Source organism: Cinclus cinclus, chromosome 24 (assembly GCF_963662255.1).
Source record: "Cinclus cinclus chromosome 24, bCinCin1.1, whole genome shotgun sequence".
In the NCBI taxonomy this organism is placed as follows: Eukaryota; Metazoa; Chordata; class Aves; order Passeriformes; family Cinclidae; genus Cinclus; species Cinclus cinclus.
This window is the reverse complement of record NC_085069.1, coordinates 5,394,603-5,421,005: the sequence shown is the minus strand read 5'-3', so window position 1 is coordinate 5,421,005 and position 26,403 is coordinate 5,394,603. Positions and strand designations below refer to the sequence as shown.

At 48.5% G+C, this 26,403-nt stretch overlaps 1 protein-coding gene across 1 annotated transcript in view; it reads right to left on the bottom strand.

Annotated features, from left to right (window-relative positions):
• The window catches only part of FBXL20 (F-box and leucine rich repeat protein 20), a 36,132-nt gene that overhangs the window by 5,101 nt on the left and 4,628 nt on the right, over window positions 1-26,403 (bottom strand). Inside the window, 11 exon segments of the mRNA XM_062508292.1 lie at window positions 120-164; window positions 650-710; window positions 1,547-1,677; window positions 3,698-3,772; window positions 5,392-5,518; window positions 5,768-5,863; window positions 6,768-6,836; window positions 8,086-8,180; window positions 10,320-10,394; window positions 12,240-12,294; window positions 19,274-19,335. Of these exon segments, the coding sequence (XP_062364276.1) occupies window positions 120-164; window positions 650-710; window positions 1,547-1,677; window positions 3,698-3,772; window positions 5,392-5,518; window positions 5,768-5,863; window positions 6,768-6,836; window positions 8,086-8,180; window positions 10,320-10,394; window positions 12,240-12,294; window positions 19,274-19,335 (891 nt within the window).

The following is a 26,403-nucleotide window of genomic DNA, read 5'->3' as shown; positions in this document are numbered from 1 at the left end:
TCCAGACACTCTTCCCACTCAGGATTCCACATGAAGTACTGATTTGGAGAAAATCTCCTGATTTTTCAGCAATTTTCCACACTGCTGCAAGAGAAACAGACTGAGGTAGCATTTCCTACCTGGACACACTCCTCCAGATCCATTTTTTCAAGCTCATGGCAATTCTAGGAATGAAGAGAATTTAAAAAACCTGCAGTGAGTGTAAAGTCCAGAAAGCAAATAAAAATATAAAAATAATAAATTATGAATAATATGAATATATAATAATAAAAAACAGAATAAATAGAAATACATTATATTGTGAATATAAAGATAAATAGTAAATACGAATATTATAGATAGAAACACAGAAACAAGTAAAATATAAATATAAATATAAATATAAATATAAATATAAATATAAATATAAATATAAATATAAATATAAATATAAATATAAATATAAATATAAATATAAATATAAACTAAATTTAAATATAAATATACCACCACCACAAAGTTAAAAATTAAGGGGTTTCTCCATGAAGTATCACAACGGGATAAAAAAACTTGTCCCAAACTAAACTAAAACTTGTCCCAGATTAAAACTTTCCCCAAACCTATTGGGTATTTTTTTTTTCCATGAAAAGGAAGGAAAAGCAGGACTTACCCTGGCCAGGGTGGTGAAGCCCACGTCGGTCAGCTGGGAACACCTTGCCACTTCCAGTATTCTGTAGGACACAAGGAAAGATCCGTGGTGGAACCCCAAAAACCCAGGAGAAAGTTGGGAATGACCTCTGGAATCCAACCCCCTGCCCAGGGAGCATCACCTGGAGCAGGGGACACGGGAATGTCTCCAGCCAGGGACACTCATGGAGCTGCTCTGGGATCTGATACCCTCATGGGAAGGAACTCCTCCTCTGGAATTTGGGATTTGTTCTGGTTGAGTTTCTGCTCCTCATCCTGGCACACCTGGAAAGGGGCTTGGACCATCCTGTGACACCCCATGGAGGTGTTTGTATGGGCTGGGGGAGATGTAGTGGGTTTTTGTGTGGATTAGGGGATATTTGTGTGGACTGGGGAGATCCCCTCTCAGATGAGGTACTGCTATGGATATTTGAGATAATTGGTTGCACTGATGGGATATTCCTGTGGCTACCTGGGATACTCTTGTGGCTATCTGGATAAAAGGACTTACCTACCTCTCATGGCAGAATTTCTAGTTTTAAAATCTTAGAGACTGCACTATGCCATAAGTCTCTTGGCTTCACTAATTCCATGACTACAGTCTCCTTTGTGAAATTTTTTGCCCAATTTTTTCCACATTTTTTTCCCAGTTTTCCCCAAATTTTCTCCACCACACTGGGACCTCTTTTACTCAAGTTTAAACCTCAAGAGTTTGCAGACGACTCAAAAAAAAAAAAAAAAAATCACCCTGTTGTAAACACCCTGCAAAATCTCAGGGGTAAAAAAAAAACTGAGAAAACCTTTAGGGGGTGAAATGGCTCAGACATCACCTGGACTTTCTGCTGGATTGCTCCGTGTGGGAAATCCTGGGAAAACTCACCGGAGGCGAGGGCAGTTCTGTCCCAGGGCATTGAGGATGGCGTCGGTGATGTTGGAGCAGCCAGAAGCACACAGGGACTGCAGCTTGTGGCACCCCCTGCAGATGGTGATGAGCCCATCGTCTGTGATTTGCTGCCAGGGAAAAAACAACAGCCTCAATCCAGGCAGGATTTCATTCTCCCAGTTTCAAATTCCAGCTTTTTCAGCCTAAAAAGGGTTATGGAAAAGCGGAGGAGGAGAAGAGGGAGGATGAAGCTCGTTGGGTTTGGGAATGTTCAGGAAGGGATTTGGAGGGAAATGTTTTGGAGCTGGGCATGGGGAGGGATGGGGGAAGGTGCTGGGATTGCTGCAGGGCTTTGGAACTGCTGGTTGGAAGGGCACAGGAGTCTGTCTGTCCTGGGCACAGGCAGTCTGTCCATCCTGTCCATCCCTGTCCATGGACACTGGCAGTCTGTCCATCCCTGGACACTGGCAGTCTGTCCATCCCTGTCCATGGACACTGGCAGTCTGTCCATCCCTGTCCACGGACACTGGCAGTCTGTCCATCCCTGTCCACGGACACTGGCAGTCTGTCCATCCCTGTCCATGGACACTGGCAGTCTGTCCATCCCTGTCCATGGACACTGGCAGTCTGTCCATCCCTGTCCACGGACACTGGCAGTCTGTCCATCCCTGTCCATGGACACTGGCAGTCTGTCCATCCCTGTCCACGGACACTGGCAGTCTGTCCATCCTGTCCATGGACACTGGCAGTCTGTCCATCCCTGTCCATGGACACTGGCAGTCTGTCCATCCTGTCCATCCCTGTCCATGGACACTGGCAGTCTGTCCATCCCTGGACACTGGCAGTCTGTCCATCCCTGTCCTTCCCTGTCCATGGACACTGGCAGTCTGTCCATCCCTGGACACTGGCAGTCTGTCCATCCCTGTCCATGGACACTGGCAGTCTGTCCATCCCTGTCCATGGACACTGGCAGTCTGTCCATCCCTGGACACTGGCAGTCTGTCCATCCTGTCCATGGACACTGGCAGTCTGTACATCCCTGTCCATGGACACTGGCAGTCTGTCCATCCCTGTCCTTCCCTGTCCATGGACACTGGCAGTCTGTCCATCCCTGCACACAGGCAGTCTGTCCATCCCTGGACACTGGCAGTCTGTCCATCCCTGTCCATCCTGTCCATCCCTGTCCATGGACACTGGCAGTCTGTCCATCCTTGTCCATGGACACTGGCAGTCTGTCCATCCCTGGACACTGGCAGTCTGTCCATCCTGTCCATGGACACTGGCAGTCTGTCCATCCTTGTCCATGGACACTGGCAGTCTGTCCATCCCTGCACACAGGCAGTCTGTCCATCCCTGGACACTGGCAGTCTGTCCATCCCTGTCCATGGACACTGGCAGTCTGTCCATCCCTGTCCATCCCTGTCCATGCACACTGGCAGTCTGTCCATCCCTGCACACAGGCAGTCTGTCCATCCTTGTCCATGGACACTGGCAGTCTGTCCATCCCTGGACACTGGCAGTCTGTCCATCCTGTCCATGGACACTGGCAGTCTGTCCATCCTTGTCCATGGACACTGGCAGTCTGTCCATCCCTGCACACAGGCAGTCTGTCCATCCCTGGACACTGGCAGTCTGTCCATCCCTGTCCATGGACACTGGCAGTCTGTCCATCCCTGTCCATCCCTGTCCATGCACACTGGCAGTCTGTCCATCCCTGCACACAGGCAGTCTGTCCATCCTGTCCATGGACACTGGCAGTCTGTCCATCCCTGGACACTGGCAGTCTGTCCATCCTGTCCATGGACACTGGCAGTCTGTCCATCCCTGCACACAGGCAGTCTGTCCATCCCTGGACACTGGCAGTCTGTCCATCCCTGTCCATCCCTGGACACTGGCAGTCTGTCCATCCCTGCACACAGGCAGTCTGTCCATCCCTGGACACTGGCAGTCTGTCCATCCCTGTCCATGGACACTGGCAGTCTGTCCATCCTGTCCATCCCTGTCCATGCACACTGGCAGTCTGTCCATCCCTGCACACAGGCAGTCTGTCCATCCCTGGACACTGGCAGTCTGTCCATCCCTGCACACAGGCAGTCTGTCCATCCCTGGACACTGGCAGTCTGTCCATCCCTGGACACTGGCACTCACCAGGCAGGTCTGCAGGTTCAGGGTCACCAGCTCAGGACAGTGGGCACCGATGAACTTGAGGGCCTCGTCCTCCAGCTGGAAGGGAAAACACAGGGTGGGAACTGGGAGCACTGGGAATGATCCCAGTGGGAACTGGGAGCACTGGGAGCTGGAATTTCCCCTGGGGAGGGGGGAAAGCAGCACCAGGAGTGATTGTCCCTGCCTTTTACCCCATCAGGAGCAGAGCCCAGCCCCAGAAATGCTTCCCCTTCCCCTGGGCCTGGCAGTGACACTGGAATACTATTATTATAATTATTATTATTAAACTATTGTAAATTTATTTATAATTATAACTTATTATTTATTAGTATTATTATTCATATTTTTAATCTTATAATTACTACCATGATAATAATAAAATAAATTAAAATTAAATACAATATAAAATATTGTATTATATGATATGCATTAAGTGTAATTATTATAAATATAATAAACACTAAGTAAATAATATCGTATTAAATATTCTAAATAATATTTTAAGCATTTTACACCTTTATCATTATGTATTATTATCATTATTATCATTACGCATTGCTATTATTACTGTGAAACCAAGGAGATTTTGGAGAAGGAAATAACCCAGATCCCAGAATTTCCATGGCCTCCCTCTGAGGAGCAGCAGGACCCCCCAGCAGTGCCCAGGACACCCCAGCACCCTCCAGCTGTGCCTATGACCCTCCATCCATACCCAGGACCCCCCATCCATGCCCAGGACCCCCCCATCCATACCCAGGACCCCCCCCAGCCGTGCCCAGGACACCCCAGCACCCCCCAGCTGTGCCTAGGACACCCCATCCATGGCCAGGACCCCCCCAGCTGTGCCCAGGACCCCCAGTATCCCTCATCCATGCCCAGGACCCCCCCAACTGGGACTGGGACCCCCCAGTTGTGCCCAGGATACCCCAGGACCCCCCAGCTATGGCCAGGATCCCCCAGCCATGCCCAGGACCCCCCAGGACCCCCCAGCTATGCCCAGGACACTCCAGGACTGCCCCCATCCATACCCAGGGATCCCCCAGCCGTGCCCAGGACCCCCCAGCCATGCCCAGGACACTCCAGGACCACCCCCATCCATGCCCAGGGATCCCCCAGCTGTGCCCAGGACATCCCAGGACTCACCAGCTGTGCCCAGGACACCCCAAGACCCTCCAGCTGTGCCTAGGACCCCCCAGCCATGCCCAGGACACTCCAGGACCCCCCAGCCATGCCCAGGACACTCCAGGACCCCCCAGCCATGCCCAGGACCCCCCCAGCCATGCCCAGGACACTCCAGGACCCCCCAGCCATGCCCAGGACACTCCAGGACCCCCCAGCCATGCCTAGGACCCCCCAGCCATGCCCAGGACACTCCAGGACCACCCCCATCCATACCCAGGGATCCCCCAGCCGTGCCCAGGACCCCCCAGCCATGCCCAGGACACTCCAGGACCCCCCAGCCATGCCCAGGACCCCCCCAGCCATGCCCAGGACACTCCAGGACCACCCCCATCCATACCCAGGGATCCCCCTGCCATGCCCAGGACCCCCCAGCCGTGCCCAGGACACCCCAGGACCCCCCAGTTGTGCCCAGGACACCCCAGGACCCCCCAGCTGTGCCCAGGACACCCCAGGACCCCTCATCCATGCCCATCCCCACTTCCCCAGAGCCATACCTGGGTGCAGCCCTTGAGGGACAGGGCCCTGAGCCCCCCACAGCCCCGCACCAGCGCCTGGATCCCATCCTTGGTCACTTGGTCGCACCAGGAGATGATGAGCTGTTCCAGCAGCGGGCATCCCTCGCTGGGGACATGGGGACATGCATGCAAATGCTTATTTATCTCAGGAAAATCCCTGCTCCAAGCCAGAATTCTGATATTCCCATTTCTGGGACCCACAGCACAGCTGCAGCCCCACAGGGGACGCCAGGCAGAGCCCAGCTCCAGAGGGAGGCTCTGGAGGGAATGCTGGCTTGGCTGGAGGATCTTAGAGGTCTTTTCCAGCCTTAATAATTCTAAAATTCCATGGAAAATCCCTGCTGCTGGTTCCTACCTCAGTGCTTTCAGGGACAGGTTGGTTATGGAGGTGCAGGAAGCCAAATCCAGGTGCCTGAGTTTGGAGCAGAATTTGCTGAGGCTGGTGCAGGTGCTGGAAGAGACACACAGAGGATCATTCCTGGATTCATCCCAGGCCATGGGAATCCCACGGGATGGGCAGGTTGGGGTGAGGATGGAGGTGGGAACCTGCCACAGGGTGCTCAGAGAAGCTGTGGCTGTCCCTGGATCCCTGGAAGTGTCCCAGGCCAGGCTGGATGTTGGAACCCAAAAGTTTGGGAGTTTTGAGCTTTCTGACACTGACCCCCCTGGAGAACAATGCTTTTGACTTGAGGCCTTGGAGAAGGCTCCCAAATTTGAGTGATGGAGTTAGAATCACTGGTTTGCAGTTAAAATAGAAATGTGTGATTTCGCATGGTGAAGGGTTTGTAATTTGGGGTTTTTAGAATTTGGGATTTTTAGAATATAGTACTAGGTATGGGACAAGATAGAGGTTTTTGGGTTTTGTTTCCTTCTGTTTTCTTCTTCATGATTTCAGGTAGTTTCTGGATGGACAGTCAGTGCTGCACTGCAGGTCACAAGAGTTTGGCTATTGGGTCAAAAGTATAAATAATAAAGGTGTCAGTTCTTTATTTAGCTTTAAAAGACCTCGTAACCAGCTGGATCTGCCTCCATTTTGCTCACTTTTAGCTGGTAGCTGCAAGTGTTGCAGAACTCTCCGTACTTTAAATAAGATTTAATAAACAACCAAGCCTGAACACGAGAAATTAGTCTCCTTTGTGTTTTTAATTCTGAGTGAAGGCAGAAGAAAATGAAGACAAGTGACTAATTAGGTGGTGCAGTTAATCCATTTACAGCTGGACAGGGCTTGGAGCACCCTGGGATAGTGCAGGATGGGATTTAAGGTCCTTCCAACCCAAAGCATTCCATGATTCTATGGAAAAGCTCCAAGCCTGGTTTTTTTTTTTTTTTGACACTCAGGGAAGAGTTTTACTCACGTGTCTGTGATCTTGGTACAACCATTGAGGTTCAACACTTCGATGTTCCTGCAGTTCTGGGCAAAGGTCCTTGGGGAAAAGAAAGGGAAAAAGCATTGGATTTGTCAGGCAATGGAATTCCAGGTGGTTTAAAACACATCAGATTAAAGTTTTACAGAATGGTCTCAAAGAGATTAAAGAAGAAGGTAGAGAAAATCAAGAAGGAAATCTAGAAGAAAACCAGGAAAATTAAAAGAAGCAAAAAAGAAGAAGGGAATCAAGAAAATCAGGATGAAAATCAGGATGAAAATCGAGGAAAGAATCAAGAAGATTCAAGAAAATCAGGATGATTTAGGATGAAAACCCAGAAGAAAAAACAGAAGATCAAGAAAGAATCAAGAATAAGAGAATGAGAATCAAGAAAATCAAGAAAAACAAGAAGAAAACTAAGAAGGAAATCAGTAAAGAATAAAGGAATTGAGAAAGAAGAATCAAGAAGAAAATCAAGAGAATCAAGAAGAAAATCAGGCGAAACAGAGAAAATCGAGAAGAAAATCAAGAAGAAGAAAATAATTGAGAAAATCAAGAAAGAAAACCAGGAAAAATCAAAAAAATCAAGAAAGAAGAAAGGAATCAAGAAAACCAGGATGAAAATTGAGAAAAGAATCAAGAAGATATGAGGAAATCAGGATGAAAATCCAGAAGCAAATCCAGAAGATCAAGAAAGAAGGAAAGAATCAAGAAAAATCAAGAAAAACAAGAAAAAAAAACAAGAAGGAAATCAGTAAATAAAAAAGTAATCAAGAAAGAAGAATCAAGAAAACCAAGAAGAAAATCAAGAAAAATAAATGAACTGAGAAAATCAAGAAGGAAATCAAAAAAGAACCAAGGAAAGAATCTATAAAGAAGAAATTTATCATGAAAATCAAGAAGAAAATAAAAAACAAACCCAAGAAATTCCCTGATTTCTGCTGCCCCACCTCTTGCCCTGGGATGTCCCAGCCTGGAGACACCAGATTCACCCAGTCCCCATCACCCTCAACACGTGGCTTTATTTTAATGAGAACTGAGAAAAGTGGCAGCTGGGTGAGGTTAAAAAAAAAGATAATAAATTAAGTGATTAAAAAAAAAAATAAACTAAATTCTAAAAAAAAAAAGGCAAATTAAAGTATAAAAAATATTAACAAAATAATAAAAAAATGGCTTAATTAAATGCTAAATTAAATGAAAAATCAATTATCTCTGTCACTGCTCTCCAGGTTTTGACATCCTGAGTGTCTCCCATCCAAAGTGGGGATAAATTCTGGTTTTCCAGCCCATTCCAAAGGTGCAGCTCTACCTTAAGGCGTTGTCCCCCACTCCCTGGCAGCCCCTTAGGCTCAGCTTCCGCAGGAATCCCCCACATCTCTTGGAAATGTTCTCCACCACTCGGCCCTGGGGGAGACAGGAGGAGCCACATGAGAACCCCAAAGAGCTGCAAGGAAGCTGAAGTGAACATTCTGCAGATTTGTAATTTGTTATTCGGGGGAAAACGGTGCAAAGGGAATAAAAATGCAGTGGGGAGGGGTTAAAGGAGGGGGAGGGAGAATTATTCAGCTTCTGAAGATGGAGAGACAAGGAGTATCACCTAAAGCAAAGCAGCTAAAGCATTTTGAGAAATTTCCTCTATTTTGGAGCTCCTGGACATGGGCACAGACTCCCCAAGGAAGGTGAGAGGAGCTACACCCCAGATTTCCAAGCACAGCCAAGGGATAAACTCCAATTTCTATTCCAAACAGAGACGAGCAGAACCAGCCCACGAGTTTTGTTCCTGCAGTAGAAGGGATTCAGGAAAAGGGAGTCACCCTTTTGTGCTTCAGAGTCCCAGAAAAGGCTTTTTAATTTCAAATCTGGATCCACAGACTCCATTACAGCCAAGATTTACCTTTCCCCTGGGACCAAAGGGCAAAGCCACTGGAGTGATTTTGTATTTATTTGTAATATTTGTACCAGAAACTCAGAACCTTCCCCTGCACTTTGGCTGTTCCTCACAGAGCAGGAGCACCCCTTAGTCCTTCCACCACTAACTGGCACTTGGGACCTCTGTGAAATGAGGATTTTCTTCCAAAATCTCTTTTCCAGTTTTCTAAAATAAAAAAAAATCTGAATCAGCCACCAGACTCAACACAACAAAGCCCCACCATGAGACAAGGGAGCCTGGGCTGGCCAGGTGAGCTCTGGGGACACCACAGGGGCTGATGCTCAACCTCCACAGCCCTGCAAAAAGTCTGGAAAAGGTGAAACCCTCCCTGATTTTGCAATTCCTCAAGCAAATCTATAAATTCTGCTCGAATTAGAGGAGCCAAACGTGTTTCTATCAAGAATTTACATGGACTGATGGATTTAACTCTGTTACAGCAGAGCCTGGGGGTGCCAGGAGGCCCAGCAGGAACTTGGAGGCGAGGTACAACAAATCCCAGTGTTTTATTTTCAGAAGGGAAGCCTGGTAAGAACATGGGTTTGATGTGCAGGGGCAGGAAAACCACCCAAAAAGCACTGAGGAATGGGAAAAGCCTGGTTTGTATTCCCAGCCTCTCCTTCCTCCCAGGATGAGCTGCTCAGTCCCATCTCCTCATATCGGGAATCCTGATCAATAAATCAGTAATTCCATGGGTCTGGGATTTTTAGGGCACGTTAGGAGGTGGAAGGGTTCATTATGAAGACCCCAAATTCCCCCATTTCCTTCCCCCACTCCACTCAGACCCTGCTGAGGTGACAGTGCCACTTCCTGCTCCTCATTCCTGACTCTCAGCTGCACAAAGGGATTATTTTAACTTTCCTGCAAAATCAAGGGTGGATTTCCTCACAACGTGGGAACTTCCACTCAGCAGCTCCTTGATGCCTCTGTCTACCACAAGTTAAAGCCACACATTCCCCATTTCCCTCCTCCAACGTGAAGCATTCCCAATCTCCCTCCTCCAACGTGTTTTAAATAGGATAAAACGTCCTGATAAGAGACTTAAGGGTTGGGTATTTTCCTCATCCCTTTTCCTGCTTAAAACAATTTGAATTTTCAGCTCCATCCCCACTGGTGCTGCTGAATCCACATCCCACAGGTTCAGCTACAATGGAGCAGCTGCATCTTTCAGGGACAGTTTGGACCTTGTCCTTCCCAAACAATCTCAATTTCAATTTCTGCTATTAAAGATACAAATATTTCAGGCCATGATTCAACATTCAGTCTTCATGTTCTTATCTGAGTGCAAGGAGCAGTAGCTTGAATTCTCATCCATACAAGCAGCAGTTTTCCCCAAAAATGTACCTTTTCTACTAATTTCTCTTTTCAGAACAGAAAAAACTACTTCCCTTCCATTACTACCTTTAAGTCCTGACAGGGATATAGAATTCTGTCAATTTTCAAAAACTGAATGGATTGCCAAGACTTTCAAAGACTCCCTGAAGCTGCAGAACTGAAATTAATGATTTCTGTCTCCAGAGAAGGTAGAAAGGGCTAGGCTGGGAGTATTAATCCATTCTAGGCTGTAATTACATTTTAACAAGAAAAAAAAGAGTTTGTATGTCACTTAATTATACCTCAATGTCCCTCTGGAAATCAAACAGGTCAATTCGCTGCCAGTTACTGCCATCCAGGGCCAGAACATTCCATGCCTTTATTAGGGGAAAAAAATGTAAATGTGTGGTTAATATGAATTAAAAAAAAAAATATATTAAAGGTCAGTGGGGACCTAGTCACAGTTTGTTCCTTTGAGAAACAACATTCTGTCATTTCAGGTGGGAAAACAACAGGTAATTGCAGCCAGCAGGGAGAACTGGGCAGGTACCAGGAGCACTTGCAGGGAGCAGGGTCCCCTCACAACTCAGAATTTTGAGTCCCCAGCCAGGGAAGAGCTGCCCTGGCTGCTTCCACTCCCTTGGGAGGGGAAGGTGTGAGCCAGGAGAGTGCCTGGAGCTCAAGCATCTTCACATTCCTGGCTGGAATTTCATCCCCAGCACCTCAGAGGACACCTGGGCACAGGTGAGGATCCCAGAGCTGCACTGATAAAGGGTTTGGTTTTTGTTGAAATCACCAGAATCTCCCAAGGTTCCTGCTCCAAAGGAGAAGCAGGAACTCAGAGTTGGTGCCCTCAGCCAGGTGGAGAGCACAGAGCTCGATTTAAAGTTTCAGTTCAGTCATCAAGGTAAACAAGTGGATCTTGTCATAACCGGGAGCCAGCGTTGTGCAAGAGCCAGGGATAAACACAGGGGGATTTTCCATCCCAAATCCCACGTGCTCTGAGCAACTCCTCATCACAGAACACCAGTTCCTGGGCAGGAAGCAGTGCAGAGTTACAGCAGATGACAGAACTGAGCATTAACTGATTTTTTTGGGAGGGGGGGTTAAACCTCACTGCTGCTGTTTGTTTTAAGGTCTGGAGAAAAGCAGCAGGCTGCATGAGTTCCATGGGCAGTGCAGGGAACATTCCAGAGCCTTCCTGCACATGCCTGCAGGAACTTGCTGTGCTGTGCCATGGGATGGCTGCCATGCTCCCTGTGCAAACAGCAGCTGGGACAGGCCAGGAGAACACCCTGACCCTGGCAAAGAATTCCTGACAGCCCATTCTGGCCAGCAGTGCTCTGCTGGATTTCAGCTGGGAGCTCTTTCCCTGCACAACCTGTGTTATCCAGGTGATGACTGTAATTCCCAGACACCACACAGAGTATTTTTTAATGCACTTAATGATGCTTAAGAATCTTTTTTTTAAAAATTGTTTTTGTAATTCCAGTGTGCTTAAGAGTAATTAAATCAGTCGTGGTTGAGGTTTGGAGCCAGGACTGATGGGTCTGTGCAGGTGTGGCTCAGCCAGGATGGTGAACACCACTCCAACACCTTCCCTGGATCACCACCCCACCCTGGCTGTGCTGCTTCCCCTGGGAGTTACCAGACAGTGGCAGGGAAAAGCACCTGAATAAATCTGGCAGCTCCAGCTAAACCTTCCAGTGCAGTTGGAGGAATTCTCCCATGCAAATATTCCAAGTTGGGTTTCATTAACTGAAGCCCAAAAAGGATAAGAACAATCCCTCACTTTATTTCCATGTTTAGTCCAACTACATCCAAGGAGAAAATCAACTTTCATTTACTGTGCAGCATCTTTGTGAATCAAAATTCCTGAATTTCCACCAAAAACCACACGATGATATTTTTGACTCATCCCATGTAAGGATTTCAGCAGGGTGAGCTCCCTGGACAAACCCAGAATGAGGGGAGAGTTCTGGGTAAAACATCAGCCCCCTTCCCTTTGTAGCTGGGATGCTGGAAAATGCAATTGCAGCTTGGAATTCCCCTTGAATGGTGCTATGGGAATTTTCCAGGACTTCCAGGGGACACTAAAAAACCCCAGCTGAGTGGCACAAAGCTCCCTGACCCAACCACCCCTGGGGAGGGCTGCAGGGGGAGGATTGTCACCCAAATCCAAGCCCCTGCTAAAACCCACCAGGAAGGGGGAAGGTTCTTACCCTAGAAACTTGAGCACAACGACACAGAGTGACCACATCCAGGAAAGAGAAAATTCTGGAACAGAAATAAGAGATACCTTACTGGTTATTGACATTTAAAACAAAGGAGATGTGGAAAACAAAGGGGGTAGAGGGGAAAAAAATAAAAAGGATTGGGACAGCAAAACTTCTTTGTGATTTGGCTGAAAGCTGAACAGTGAAAGGAAGTGCAGAGGCAGCAATTCCCAAATGGAAGCGAAACACGGCCATGGAAACAGAAACCTCACACCTGGGAGTGGTTCCGGACCCCAAATCAGGGACTGCTCACCCCAAATGACCCTTGCAGGACCCCCACACTGAGCCAGGCCACGGAGCAGCACCAGGGATGCAGGGCTGGCTCTGACTGCACAGGAGTGACACCAACACCTTCAGCACCAAAACTGGGCACTGCCATCATCCATTACCAATCCCAAAATGGGCACTGCCATCCCCCATTACCAATCCCAAAATGGGCACTGCCATCCCCCATTACCAATCCCAAAAATGGGCACAGCCATCATCCATTACCAATCCCAAAATGGGCACTGCCATCCCCCATTACCAATCCCAAAAATGGGCACTGCCATCATCCATTACCAATCCCAAAATGGGCACTGCCATCCCCCATTACCAATCCCAAAATGGGCACAGCCATCATCCATTACCAATCCCAAAAATGGGCACTGCCATCATCCATTACCAATCCCAAAAATGGGCACTGCCATCATCCATTACCAATCCCAAAATGGGCACTGCCATCCCCCATTACCAATCCCAAAATGGGCACTGCCATCATCCATTACCAATCCCAAAAATGGGCACTGCCATCCCCCATTACCAATCCCAAAATGGGCACTGCCATCATCCATTACCAATCCCAAAAATGGGCACTGCCATCCTCAATTACCAATCCCAAAATGGGCACTGCCATCCTCAGTTACCAATCCCAAAAATGGGCACTGCCATCCTCAATTACCAATCCCAAAAATGGGCACTGCCATCATCCATTACCAATCCCAAAATGGGCACTGCCATCCCCCATTACCAATCCCAAAATGGGCACTGCCATCCCCCATTACCAACCCCAAAAATGGGCACTGCCATCATCCATTACCAATCCCAAACTGGGCACTGCCATCCTCAATTACCAATCCCAAAAATGGGCACTGCCATCCCCCATTACCAATCCCAAAATGGGCACTGCCATCCTCAATTACCAATCCCAAAATGGGCACTGCCATCCTCAATTACCAATCCCAAAATGGGCACTGCCATCATCCATTACCAATCCCAAAAATGGGCACTGCCATCCCCCATTACCAACCCCAAAAATGGGCACTGCCATCCCCCATTACCAACCCCAAAAATGGGCACTGCCATCATCCATTACCAATCCCAAAATGGGCACTGCCATCCTCAATTACCAATCCCAAAATGGGCACTGCCATCCTCAGTTACCAATCCCAAAATGGGCACTGCCATCATCCATAACCAATCCCAAAATGGGCACTGCCATCATCCATTACCAATCCCAAAATGGGCACTGCCATCCTCAGTTACCAATCCCAAAATGGGCACTGCCATCCTCAATTACCAATCCCAAAATGGGCACTGCCATCATCCATAACCAATCCCAAAATGGGCACTGCCATCATCCATTACCAATCCCAAAATGGGCACTGCCATCCTCAGTTACCAATCCCAAAATGGGCACTGCCATCCTCAATTACCAATCCCAAACTGGGCACTGCCATCCTCAGTTACCAATCCCAAACTGGGCACTGCCATCCCCCATTACCAATCCCAAAATGGGCACTGCCATCCTCAGTTACCAACCCCAAACTGGGCACTGCCATCCCCCATTACCAACCCCATAAATGGGCACTGCCATCCTCAGTTACCAATCCCAAACTGGGCACTGCCATCCCCCATTACCAACCCCAAAAATGGAGCAGCCTGGGGCAGTGGGAGGTGTCCCATGGCAGGGGTGGCACTGGATTTTGGACTTTAAGGTCCCTTCCAGCACAAACCATTCCAGGATTCTGCATTTCCACAAGTGGCCAGAGGGACAGTGACACTGTGGTCACTGCTGAGTGTCACCAGGGCACACCCAGGACTGCTGGGCTTTCATTGGGATAAAGGAATCACAGAGCTGAGACTGCCAGGATTTCCCCTGGGATCACATCCCACCCCCCAGCTGTGGATGCAGCTCCCAGTCTGCACCAAGACATCAATAATGTATACAGTTCAATAGGATTTCAATGACATTTTATGGTTTATGGTTATTCAAACAATTGTGTCCCAAAACAGACGAGGTCAAGTGAAGGGTGGGAGGACATCAAGGTCTCGTTCCCTTTGGGAACATTTATAAAACTGGAGTTTTTGCAAAGATAAGAGCTCAACCACAATATGCTTTAATATTTCAATTTAATATTTTTAAACTTGAAGGCCACCCAAAAGAGAACGCAAACACTGACAACCACAAGCACCCAGAGAAGTAGGGATGGAAAAAACTCCTTCAGAAACACCAATACTGGGGGAAAAGGCTGTTCCTGATGGAGGGTAAATGCAGATTATTTATCAGAACACTAAAGGTACCACACCCAGCAGCACTCAGCTCCATGAGGATGAACAGCCACGCTCCCTCCTGTGCTCATGCACTTCCCAGGGATACTCATGGATCCAAGGAGCTCAAGGCACTTCTGCTCTTGAGACAAATCTGACAGTGACATGCTGGGGAGAAGAGCCCACGTGCACTCTAACGCTGTCTGGAATCCCAAATCCTGCATTTCAGAGCAGTTCCATCCTCCCTGCCTGCAGACAAGGCTCCCCCTGAGCCCCAGGTCATTTATTGGTGTCCAAGGGTTTATTCAGCACCATGTCCATGTACAGAAAAGCCTGGGAAATGAGAGAAGCTGGGGAAAAGTCTCACTTTTAAATTCCCATTGTAGGAGTAAATAAAACTTCTAAATCTGTGGGTCACCCATTATGGAAGTTTTCCCTAATTTCATTAAAATTCCTACTCCAGGGGAATCCCATGAATCCTAATGATCACCTCATCCCTCTATCAGCACTGGGGGATCTGGGATAAATTCTCTTCCACTTCCTGCTCCTCCCTTCCCAGCCTGCCCACACACCACCAGGGGATTCACCCTGGCCAAACTCTCACCCCAGCACAGAGATCTCAGCTTTGAGGAGTGCCAGATACTTTTCCAGTGTTCCCTCAGCTCCTCCTGCACTTGTCCAAGAGTCCCTGAGCCAATGATTCAGCACAATCAGGCTGCAAAAAAGGATTTTTTTCACAGCAGGCAGCCCTTGGTTGTGGATTTTCATCATTTCAGAACTGGATCCAGCTGCTCCTCACAGAGCAGGAAGAGCAGCAGGGGCACAGGTTAAGTCCAGCCTGAGAATTCCCCTGCAACCCTGAGGATGGCATTTTCCTTCTCCAAGGAACTGCTGGACAACACTAAAATACCCCAAACCCCACAAATAAGCAGTGACTGAGAAGCAGCAGAAGACTGATCAGCACTACTTGAATAATTTTACCCAATTCTGCATTAACAGGCCCAAAGGCACTGTGCTGGGACATTTATTTTTCCACCCAAACAGGATTCCTGTCCTGCTCACAGCTGCCTCATGAGCCCTATTACATCAATCTTTTTATTCTTCAGAGTCAACAGTGGACAAAATAATCCACAAAATTAACTTTATTATCAAATAGTGATCACAGATGAAGGCAGACTGAGCTTCCCAAACAAGAATTAAACTGGAATTGCAGCAGATTAAACTGTCTCACTGCAAAGGGATTCTCTATGTGTATGATTATGTCTGAACAGTTCAGCTCTCCACAATTTGGGTAAAACAGCCACTTGGAGCAATTTTCAGGTTTCAACCTCTTAATCCACTCAGAGGTTTCTAGGACTCCTCACTTTCCCACTGCTGCTCTAATTAGATTAGGGTCAAGACTCTCATGAAATCCCTGCATGCTGCAGGCTCCAGCAGGTGAGCCCAGCTTAAGTCTCCAACCTTCTAAAATTATCCACACCAATTTCTGCCAACGACCCCCCCGCCCCCCCAGGCCATGCCAGCTGAATTCCAGCTGAACCCTGCTCCCACGGGCTGGGCAGGGGGTGACAGACACCACAGCTCTGCTGCCAACTCAGCTCCCCCTGGGCACAACTCCAGCTCCTGAGGGACAGAGTAGGGCACGGCAGAGCCAGGGCTGGGCAGGGCTGGATGGGCAGAGCACGGAGTCAAAGCTGTTTATGCCAGGAGAGAGCTGCAAACTGCCTGACCTGCCCGTGACCCAGCAGGAGGAGCTGAATTCCTGCAGCCTGATGCTGCTCCAGGCCAAGCAGGAGCTGTGCAGCAGCCCCAGGTCACACTGGCAGTGCCACCTCCTTCAGGAGGGCAGCAGAGAACTCCTCTGCCAGGGGAAATGCAGGTTTGGGGCCGGGGACTGGCAGGGAGCCTCAGGGAAGGAAAGCACCTTTCCAGCAGCAGTGGAAATAAATGCAGGGAAACGGGGACAGGCTGTCCCTGTGGGGACACAGCCACAGCTGGAGCTAACAGGGACCATGGATTCAGCACTGGGAGTCACCGAGGCAGACACTGCCCTGGGAGGAGCTGGGGCAGCCAAGGGAGGAGGGGGCAGTGGAGGGAATTCTGGTTTTTTTTGCTGCTTTGGCTCACTGTTGTGTGTGTGAAGGTACAGCACCTCCAGAAGTGTCCCCTCCAGGCTCTCAGCTGGCAGGGGACAAAGCTGGAGCAGTGCCAGGACATGGATTGGTCACCAGCTGCTGGGGCTGCCCCTGCATCCCTGACAGTGCCCAAGGACAGGCTGGACAGGGCTTGGATGAAGCTGGGACAGTGGGCATCCCTGCCATGGATGAGCTCTAAAATCTGTCCCAACCCAAACCATTCCATGATTCCATGAACGCTGCTGAACAACTGGAGGATTTGTGGAAGGAAGGAAGAAAGGTTCTGCATGGATCAGGGAACTGCATCAGGACAAGCCCCAGTGTGGCTGAGCTCCCACACTCCTGCCCTGTGGAAATGTCTGTGTCCTGCTGTCCCTGATCATCCCAACCTGCTGCTGAGCAGGGAATTGCTCAGGACTGGGTGGAACTGAGGGGAATTCAGGAGTTGATAAATGTTTAAAGCTCATAAGTAATGGTTTGGAGAGCTGGAATTCACTGTTAGCATACTGCAAAAATTAATTACTGTGCACAGACAGTGCAGCCTTTGACAGAGAAGCTTGGATGGGTTTTCTGTGGGAATCTCCTGTAAATGGGTGTCACTGTGTGCAGGACAAAGGCTGGTGTGTTTGGGCACTGCTCTGTGAAGTCCTGTCCCTACTCCAGGCACTCTCAGACAGCTTTGGGGTCCCCTGTGTGTGGAGTGAAAGCTGCACTTAGGCAAAATAAAGAGGAGGAGGGTGTGAAAGAGGAGAACAGCAGCCTTTGGAGGTGGCTGTACCTTCAAAGCACAGCAATGAGCCAAGTCTCAGCCTCTGGCTCCACTCAGGATCATTCCACTTCCATCTACCATAATCCTCACCCTGGCTCCAGCAAGGTTCTGCTCCCTGTGAGGATGCCCTCACACTCCTCCTTCCCCTGAAATCCATGTAAAAATCCCTTTTACATTCCATCACCCAACCTTTTTCTCCCTACCCTGTTCCCCACATTCCCAGTGCCACACAACTCCCTGCCTCACCCACCAGGGCTTTTCACAACCTGTCCCCAACCTACCCCTGTCCTGTTACCTCTACACAGGGACAAACCCCAGCTTTGCTGCATCTGCTCCCATGAGAAAATCATCTCAGGAAATCCAGAAAGACAGATTTTTGCCACTCTTTTTGCTGCTTCACTTCCCAGCCGTGGCTCAGGACAAGCACAGCAGCTGCAAAGCCCTGTGCAAACTCCTCCTGTGGAGGTTGTGACTCCATCCTGCTCCTCCCACAGGTGCCCCTTGTTCCCTGGTCCTGGATTCTGGTTTCATATAGGGATCTCCAAACCCATGGACAATCATTTCCTGTGTCTCAGGCCCCAATCCCAAATATCCACCGTGGCAGCAGCGAGGGCTCTAACAGCAACACACTGTGCTCTGGGGTGAGGAACACTGGAATAAAAGAAACAGGATCAGGTGGGAAACAGCAACTGAATCAGGTAGGAAATACCAATGGAATCAGGTAGGAAACAGGAGGCTTCCAGAAGATGCAGGGCACTGAAAATGAGAGCTACTCATGCCTTTTCCCTGTTCTTTTCATTCCAGAGGTGAGCCAGCAGCACTTCCCTGGGTCACACTCCCCTCCCCAGACTTCACTGTCACTGAGTGTTGACAGAACCAGTTTCTTGCAGTGTAAGAACATTGCTGCTGTTAATAATTCAAGCTTCCACCTGCCTCTGCTTTCCTCATTTCCAATCCAACACCTGAGCTCAAAGCACTGACAAACTCAGCTCTACTTCCAGAGCCCAAAATGAGGGACAACCACCCACACACTCCCCTCTGCTTCCCACAGGGACAGCAGGAGAGGGCAGAACTATCCAGAGAGACCTTAAAGGACTTCTGAGCCCTAACAATCCACGGAGCCTGATCTGTTTGGTGCTTGCCATCCTGCCAGGAGCTGAACATCTGGCTCCTATTGACAAGGGACAGGACAAAGTCCATTGGAGTGTAACTGAAGCAGAGGGATTCACTTTTGCTTTAAAACTCAAGCCCTCAGAGAAGCAGAATCCTGTTCTCCACATCAGCTCATCCTCACCAGGAGGATTAATGAGAGGATTCTCACTCTCATTAAGGACCCGATTTAAAGTTCCTCCATTCACCAGACAACCAGCAAATCACTTAAAAACCCAAAACTTAATCCCATTTAGCATAAACTGCTGACAGACCTTTGCCCTGCCTCTGTTTGGGTCTGGATTTATGAGTGACTTGATCCAAGCTCATGATTTGGGAGCAGAGCAGCAAAATCCTGGATGCAAATAACAACCCACCGGTGTCCAGGGAGGACTCACCGAAGCAGCAGCTCTTTGGGCAGTTTTTTGTTGATCGCAGCTTCATCGTTGTTTGAGAACATCTGCAAACACAAAAAATGGCACAATTTAGCCACATGTCAAGGGAACAAGGCCTAGGGAAGAAGTGGTTGGTTAACAAGGCTGTTTCCAACTATCTGGAGCAGTAAACTACAAACAGATAAACTCTGTGCCAACTCCTGCACTGGATCACAGCTGGATGGAGCATTACATCAAAATATCTTCAAACACGGTGCAAGGATGCTCTGTGGATTGAGAGATTAAACATGAACTGAGATTTGCAGCTATTGCAGTGAAGTAAATGATCATCAGGACGTGGTTGTGAGCTGGCTCTGGCTGGGGAGGCTCCCTCAGCACTTTGGGGGGTGCACCAAGGCACAGCAACAGCAAAACTGGGAGGTTTTACAGACCAAGCATCTGGTCTGGATGGAGGGGAGAGGAAGAGGAGTCCAGCAGCCCAAGTATCCACCAGAGATGGAAGGTGCAGGTGCAGCAGGGTTGGTTTCTGTGATGGAAAAGGTGCTAGTGAACAGAGAAACAAAGTCTTGCAGAGCCCAGAACATTCTCCCAGTTCTCAGGAGCTCTGGGACAAACAGGATTGATTTTTAAACCACCAAGAATGGTTTAAAGGGAGCCGAGTTCTTTGGTGCTGCACCAGGAGGAGGAATAATGCTGGGAAAGCTCTGTGTTCTTCCAAGGCAACAAGGCCAGAGCTGGTTCTGGTATCCTTCCAAATCCATGGACATCACCTGATGCACCTGGAATGGACTTTGAGACCAGGTAGAAGCATCTCAGACACTCCAAGAACAAGAGAAACTTCTCTTTTCCAAGGAGTCCCAAGGAAAACAGAGAGCAAAGCCTCAAAAGGCTCTTGAGAGGAATCTAAATAAAAACAGTTCTAAGATTTGGTATTGTCTTGCCATGAGGAAAATCCAGTACCTCCCAAATATCCTGTCCCTGAGCATGGATTCACCACATCCTAAATATCCTGTCCCTGAGCATGGATTCACCACATCCCAAATATCCTGTCCCTGAGCATGGATCCAATCCCATCACAACTTAACATGAAATCCAGTGTGAAAATCCAGTGTGCTGCCACTAAATGGTCCTTCCAATGCTGCAGCTGGTGATGGAAAACTGGGAATTGAGGAACATCATCACCCCCAGAGAACACTAAACCTCAGGATTTTAGAGTCACACGCTGTTCTCCCAAATCCCAGTTTGCTTTTGGATTATCCCCATTTGCCAGAGCACGGTGCTGAAGTGGGAACTCTCAAACTTCCTTCCCAAAATGTCAGCCAGCAGAAGTGTTGCTCCCCTCACAGATCCTTTAGCACTTCACACCAGGAATATCACAAGTCCTGAGCAGAAACCAGACCAGCAGCCCTCAGCTCAATTTGCTGCTAATTAAATTGAGGCTTTGCCATTCCCAACTCACACAGCTCCAAAGGCTCTTGCCTCACATCTCCAGGTGACTCCGGAGCCACAGTGGGTGGGGACAGACATTCCCAAGGCTGGGAGAGCAGCACCTGCACATTCTGGGACAGGACCAGCTAATTAAATTGATTAGTTGATTGATTAGGAGATCGAGGAAATCATGGAGGGAGCTCTAATGGAGGAGGAATGCAGAGGAATTATTCATGGGAAAACCAGAGGTGATTCCTCCCCCCCCCAGTTACAGGAGCACACAGGCAGATCCAAACCCTTCCCACCACTGCCCAGACCTTGAATCCAGGCTCTCCTCCTAAAAGCAGGATCAGAGAAATTAAAGGATCAATCAGAGAGCAGGAGCAGACTTCCAAAAAGAACCAGAGCAGAACAAGGGCAGGAAGGGTTAACACAAAGATTCCAGAAGCAGCCAGGAGCCTCCTGTGCCTGATCACAGGGAACTCTGCCCATCAAATCCCTCAGCAGGAAAATCTCACCTCAGTCCCAGCACAAATCCCATCCCCAGACTGGTTTCTGCAGGAGTTTCCCTTTGACCAGCACTAATCCAAAGGAATGTTTGTTTTTTTGTCTTGCTAAAAATAGTCCTTGGACTTAAACCGTGACGGGGCCCAGGCAAGATGGGCTCCATGGGAGAACCGTGGCTCTGGAATTACCCCTCCCCTGGAATGCTGGAAAGAGCCAGGATGCATCTCCAGACCCATTTTATCCAGCCTTCCTTCAAAGCCTGAGGCTCAGATGGCAGAGGCTGGGTGAAAACAGGCTGGAATTGGGATTTTGCTAAGTCATGGCAACACGTACAGCTAAGTATACCATGGACATGGGGACCTTCTGGCAAGTCCATACTAAAATAAAGCTCTGAAAAAATGTCAGAGGCTATTCTAGATGTCCAGGCTTTCAAAATGCTTCAAGGCATAAAAACTAAATACCCCAAGTTTGCACCTCCTAACATCTCTTTTATCTTCTTTAATACCAGGAGTTGTCCAGTAGAAGAAATTATCCTGGACAGGACACAAAAAAACCCACACTTTTCCTGTAGGTAAATTTTCAGTTCTGTACCAAACACAGAATCCTCCACCAAGGAGCAACTTTGCTGCTGTGTGAAGCCACAGGAAATATTGGGAAGGGATTCCTCCCTGGAGGTGGGGAGGGGCTGGGATGGAATTCCCAGGGAAGCTGTGGCTGATCAATCCCTGGAAGTGTCCAAGGCCAGGTTGGATGGGGCTTGGAGCACCCTGGGATGTTGGGAGGTGTCCCTTCCCATAGCAGGGGTGGCACTGGGTAACATTTACGGTCCCTTCCCACCCAAAGCCCTCTGTGATTCCATGAGGCAGGATTTGGGAGCCTGCTCCATGGCCCAGCACCCCAGCTGAGCTGCAGTGATGACACCAGGCTGTGCTTTCTCTGTTGGAGCTGCAGTAGCAGCAGCCTGGGCTGAGCTGTTCACCCACACCTGCCCCAGTTGCTGCTCTGGGCACATTCCTTGTGCAGGGACACTCAAGACAATGCCACCCTGCCTGGGTGGGTGGCACACGGGTGTCCCAGCTCAGGGGGACAGAGTCCTGATGTCACCAAGGCCTGAGCAGCTGCTCTGTGTCCTGCCCTGGGATTGGGGACGTGTGGGAACCAGCCCCACGTGTGGACTGCTGGGAATGGAGCCAGTTTGCCACATTTTGGGTATTCTGGAGGGTAAAGGAAGAGTTTTTAAAGGAAATGGACAATTGCACGTTATGCTGAGTGTGGGGCTGTGACAGCTCTGCTTTTTGCCCATCTGTTTTCATAAACTTCCTTAATTCCATAGAGTTTCAGGCTGGTTTGGGTTGGACCTTAAATCTCATCCAGTGCCACCCCAGTCATGGGCAGGGACACCTCCCAACATCCCAGGGTGCTCATGATTGATCAGCCACAGCTTCCCTGGGAATTCCATCCCAGCCCCTCCCCACCTCCAGGGAGGAATCCCTTCCCAATATTTCCTGTGGCTTCACACAGCAGCAAAGTTGCTCCTTGGTGGAGGATTCTGTGTTTGGTACAGAACTGAAAATTTACCTACAGGAAAAGTGTGGTTTTTTTATGTCCTGTCCAGGATAATTTCTTCTACTGGACAACTCCTGGTATTAAAGAAGATAAAAGAGATGTTAGGAGGTGCAAACTTGGGGTATTTAGTTTTTATGCCTTGAAGCATTTTGAAAGCCTGGACATCTAGAATATTCTAGACCATCCCAGACTATTGTGACTGACTTCCAGGGATGGTGAGTCCACATCCTCTCTGCAAAGCCCATTCCAGGGCCTCAGCATCCTCACAGGGAGGAATTTTCCCCCACCATCCAATCCAGCCCTGCTTTATCAGTTTGAAGCCATGCTCCTTACCCTGCCCCTGGAATTCCTGATGGAATTTCAGCAGCCAAAGCCAACACGATGCCAGCTTGAACCCAAACATTTTAAAGCAGAAAATTCAAAGCTCGATGGGGGAAAAAGGGATGAAGATAATTCAGAGCTTTAGGGAATTAGTGGCTGCAAGGTTAGAAGAGGTACCTGTGACAGCAAGAGACAAAATTACCCTTGATGTTCACACCAGGGAAAAAGAATCTGAATCTGGCACCTCTGGAGAGCCTGAGGCTGCCTGGGAAGCACCAACTCAACATCAAGGGCACCACAGAGAGGGGAAGGACACCAAGGGAGACACCGGGGGGGATGGGAAGAGTACTGGACATTTCTGTACAAAAGCCAACCAAGAGACACTTTCAGAGGTGGGCAGGAAATAAAATCCAGAAACAATCCCAGAAACACAACCAGCGTCCTGCTGCACGTGTCTGTGCTAAGCAAAGCTCATACCAAAGAAACAGTGCAGAATTTACAACCATAATCTATGAAATATTAATAAATATTCTTGTTTTAAACTACTCCAACTTGTTTATTTGTTGGACAGAAACTGTGTGAGATGACAGACTTGCAGGTAATGGTGGGCTGAGGATGAAACTGCAGCTGCTGTGAGACCTGGAGCTCACTGCCCTCTTGGGTCCCTTCTAACTCAGGATATTCCAGGGTTCTGTGAGCCATGATCCATGAGGAAATGCTGGCCAGACCCTCCACAACTGCACAGAACCACAGGAAATTAAGCAATTCAAACCAAGCCAGAAAACAGGCTGCAATTATTAATTATTAGAGAACAAATAATGCGCTCTGGAAACTGGTTTTAGGTTGGCAAAGGTGGGGAATCAACAGAAATTAAGGATTACATCCATAGCTTGAATATTTTGGAGTTTACAGCCCACCCAGTCTGTACCAAGACACTGTGGAGAGGAACCTTCTGAGCTCCTAAAGTCTCTTCTGTTCTGAAGGCTCTGTGTTGAGTGTCTGCATTTGTTCAGAGTTTAAATCCTGAGCTGTACTGGGAGGTTTCTCCAGCTGTAAGGCTGCTGGCTTTCAGCCCAAATTCCAGGATTTCTGGCAGAATCTGTACCAATTTTATCTGTTATGGTCCACATGGAGATGAACAAGCCCAGTACAGTCACTGACACAAGACTCACAGCAAACCTCACCCACAACACCCATCTAGCGAAAAAAGCTGAGCACAAACCACAAAACAACAGGAAAAATGTGGAATTCACTCTGCATTTCCTATAGAAAAGCACAGTGAAGCTTTGAGACGACTTCTTACAATACCCTGCCTTGAGTTCTGCTCATTTGGGGATAAAATTCCACCACTGTGACAAGGCTCAAATAACAGAGACATGAGAGACATCAGTTCCCTTCCCAGGACAAGATTTTGGGAAGCAGCAGCTGGAACAGGCTGAGCTGCCTTCCTGGAGGCAAAGAAAATATTACACTGCAGAGATAAGTCACAGTGAAGTGACAGCAAAATCCAAGGGCTCCTCAGAGGACACCATCCAAAGAATGAAGTTGTTTACATCCACAAGCAGCTCTGACAGAGGGAATTTTCCCTCCAGCCTGTAGTTACACAGGGAATTTTCTTTCAAAACCCATCCACTTTAATCTGCATGAAGTCTCCAAGGAAATGGCTGGCTACTGGATGAGGCCAGGCTGTCACAAGCTCTGCTGTGGCCATTAGGATGTTCCAGGATCAGAAGGGATGGGAACTCCTGCCCTGGCCATGCTTGCCCCTCTGGCTCCCAACCAGAGCTCTGCTCAGGCAAAATCCTGACTAAGCAGGACAAACAGAAATAGATCCTGACCAAAAAGGCTTATTACAGGCTTAATATTCCTAAAAATAGCTGGATAGGGAGGGGACTGGATGGGCACTGTCGCATCGCTGCTTCCTCGGGGAAGTTTAAATTCCTGCTGGGATGGAGGAGCTACCTGAGCCCAGCCTGTACTTGGGACACATTAAATAAAGAGCCTTTGTAGAGGTTTTCTTGAACCAGCAATGATCCAGATCTCAGTCAAACCCTACAGGAATGGAGCCCAGGATGAAGCTCCTCCTGCTGCACATCCCTCGGTGCAGGAACTGCCCTGGAGGGAAATCCCTCAGTGATGGATAGGCAAAGGGACAAGGTCACGCTGCTGCCTCCAGAAAGGAAAACTTCACAGGCACAGGTGAGACACCAAAACCCCACTGATTTTACAACTCCCATTTCAGCTGCCACGTGTCTGTATCCCACTGAAAGGAAACCCCTCCAGAACCTGCTGCCAGGTACCAAACAGGCATATTCAGCCTTTTTTTATTCACCTGTTTTGTCCTCCTCCCCCAGTCCTGCCTGCCAGACAGTTCTCCCCAAACCAACCACCCCAAACCTTCCCCAAACCCTCCCTGTGCTCAGCTGAAATCACAATTCCAGCCCACCCCCCCCAGCCCCGAGTTACCCGACGGGCACCGGCTGCATCCGAGCGGCTCCTCCCGGGTGGCCCTGGCAGGACCTGGAGCAGCCTGGGGACAGCTCAAGGGAGGCAGCAGCTCGCAGTTAATCAGCTTTGATTGCCCACGAGCTGTACCTGGAGCTGAATGATGAAAACATCCCCCCCCCCCCCGCCAACATCAGCGGGAACACAGGGGTGAGGTCTGGGCAGCACCAACCCCATTCCTGCTGCCAGGGCTGCTCCAAACCCAGCAGGAACCTCAGCAACCCACAGGTGACACCCGAGGATTGGTGACCCAGCAGAGATTTCTGATGGAAAACGCTGCTGCTTTCTCACACGCACCTACCAAGGTTTTAAATATACAGCACTGCCCTTAAGAACAACATCCAGAGCCAAAAAGGAAGAGTATAAATAAGACAAAGACTTCCTGACTTTCCCAGGACAACCCATGGCCATCAAACACCCACTACCACTATGTATTTTTATCTTTTTAGAAGCTCATTTTAGCAGGGTGACAATTTACTACAAATAAACTTAGAATGGATTAAAACAAAAAAACAACAAAACCCAAACACTAAGATGGTTCAGTATTTTCAGCCTAAACCAAAGACTTAGCCAGGCTAAGCCAGCCTCTCTGAGGCTCATCACAATTCAAATAAGCTGCTTTGATAAATTATAGTTCCCTCCCCAACACCTGCAATTCTGTTATTTTTACTGGTAATATTATCATTATTATTATTATTATTATTATTATTATTGGTAATAAGGTGTTTTATTCACTGCTGGGTTTGTATCCAGCTATTATGTAAGAAGATGCTAGGATCATTGGCATAAATATTTGGAAATAAAAG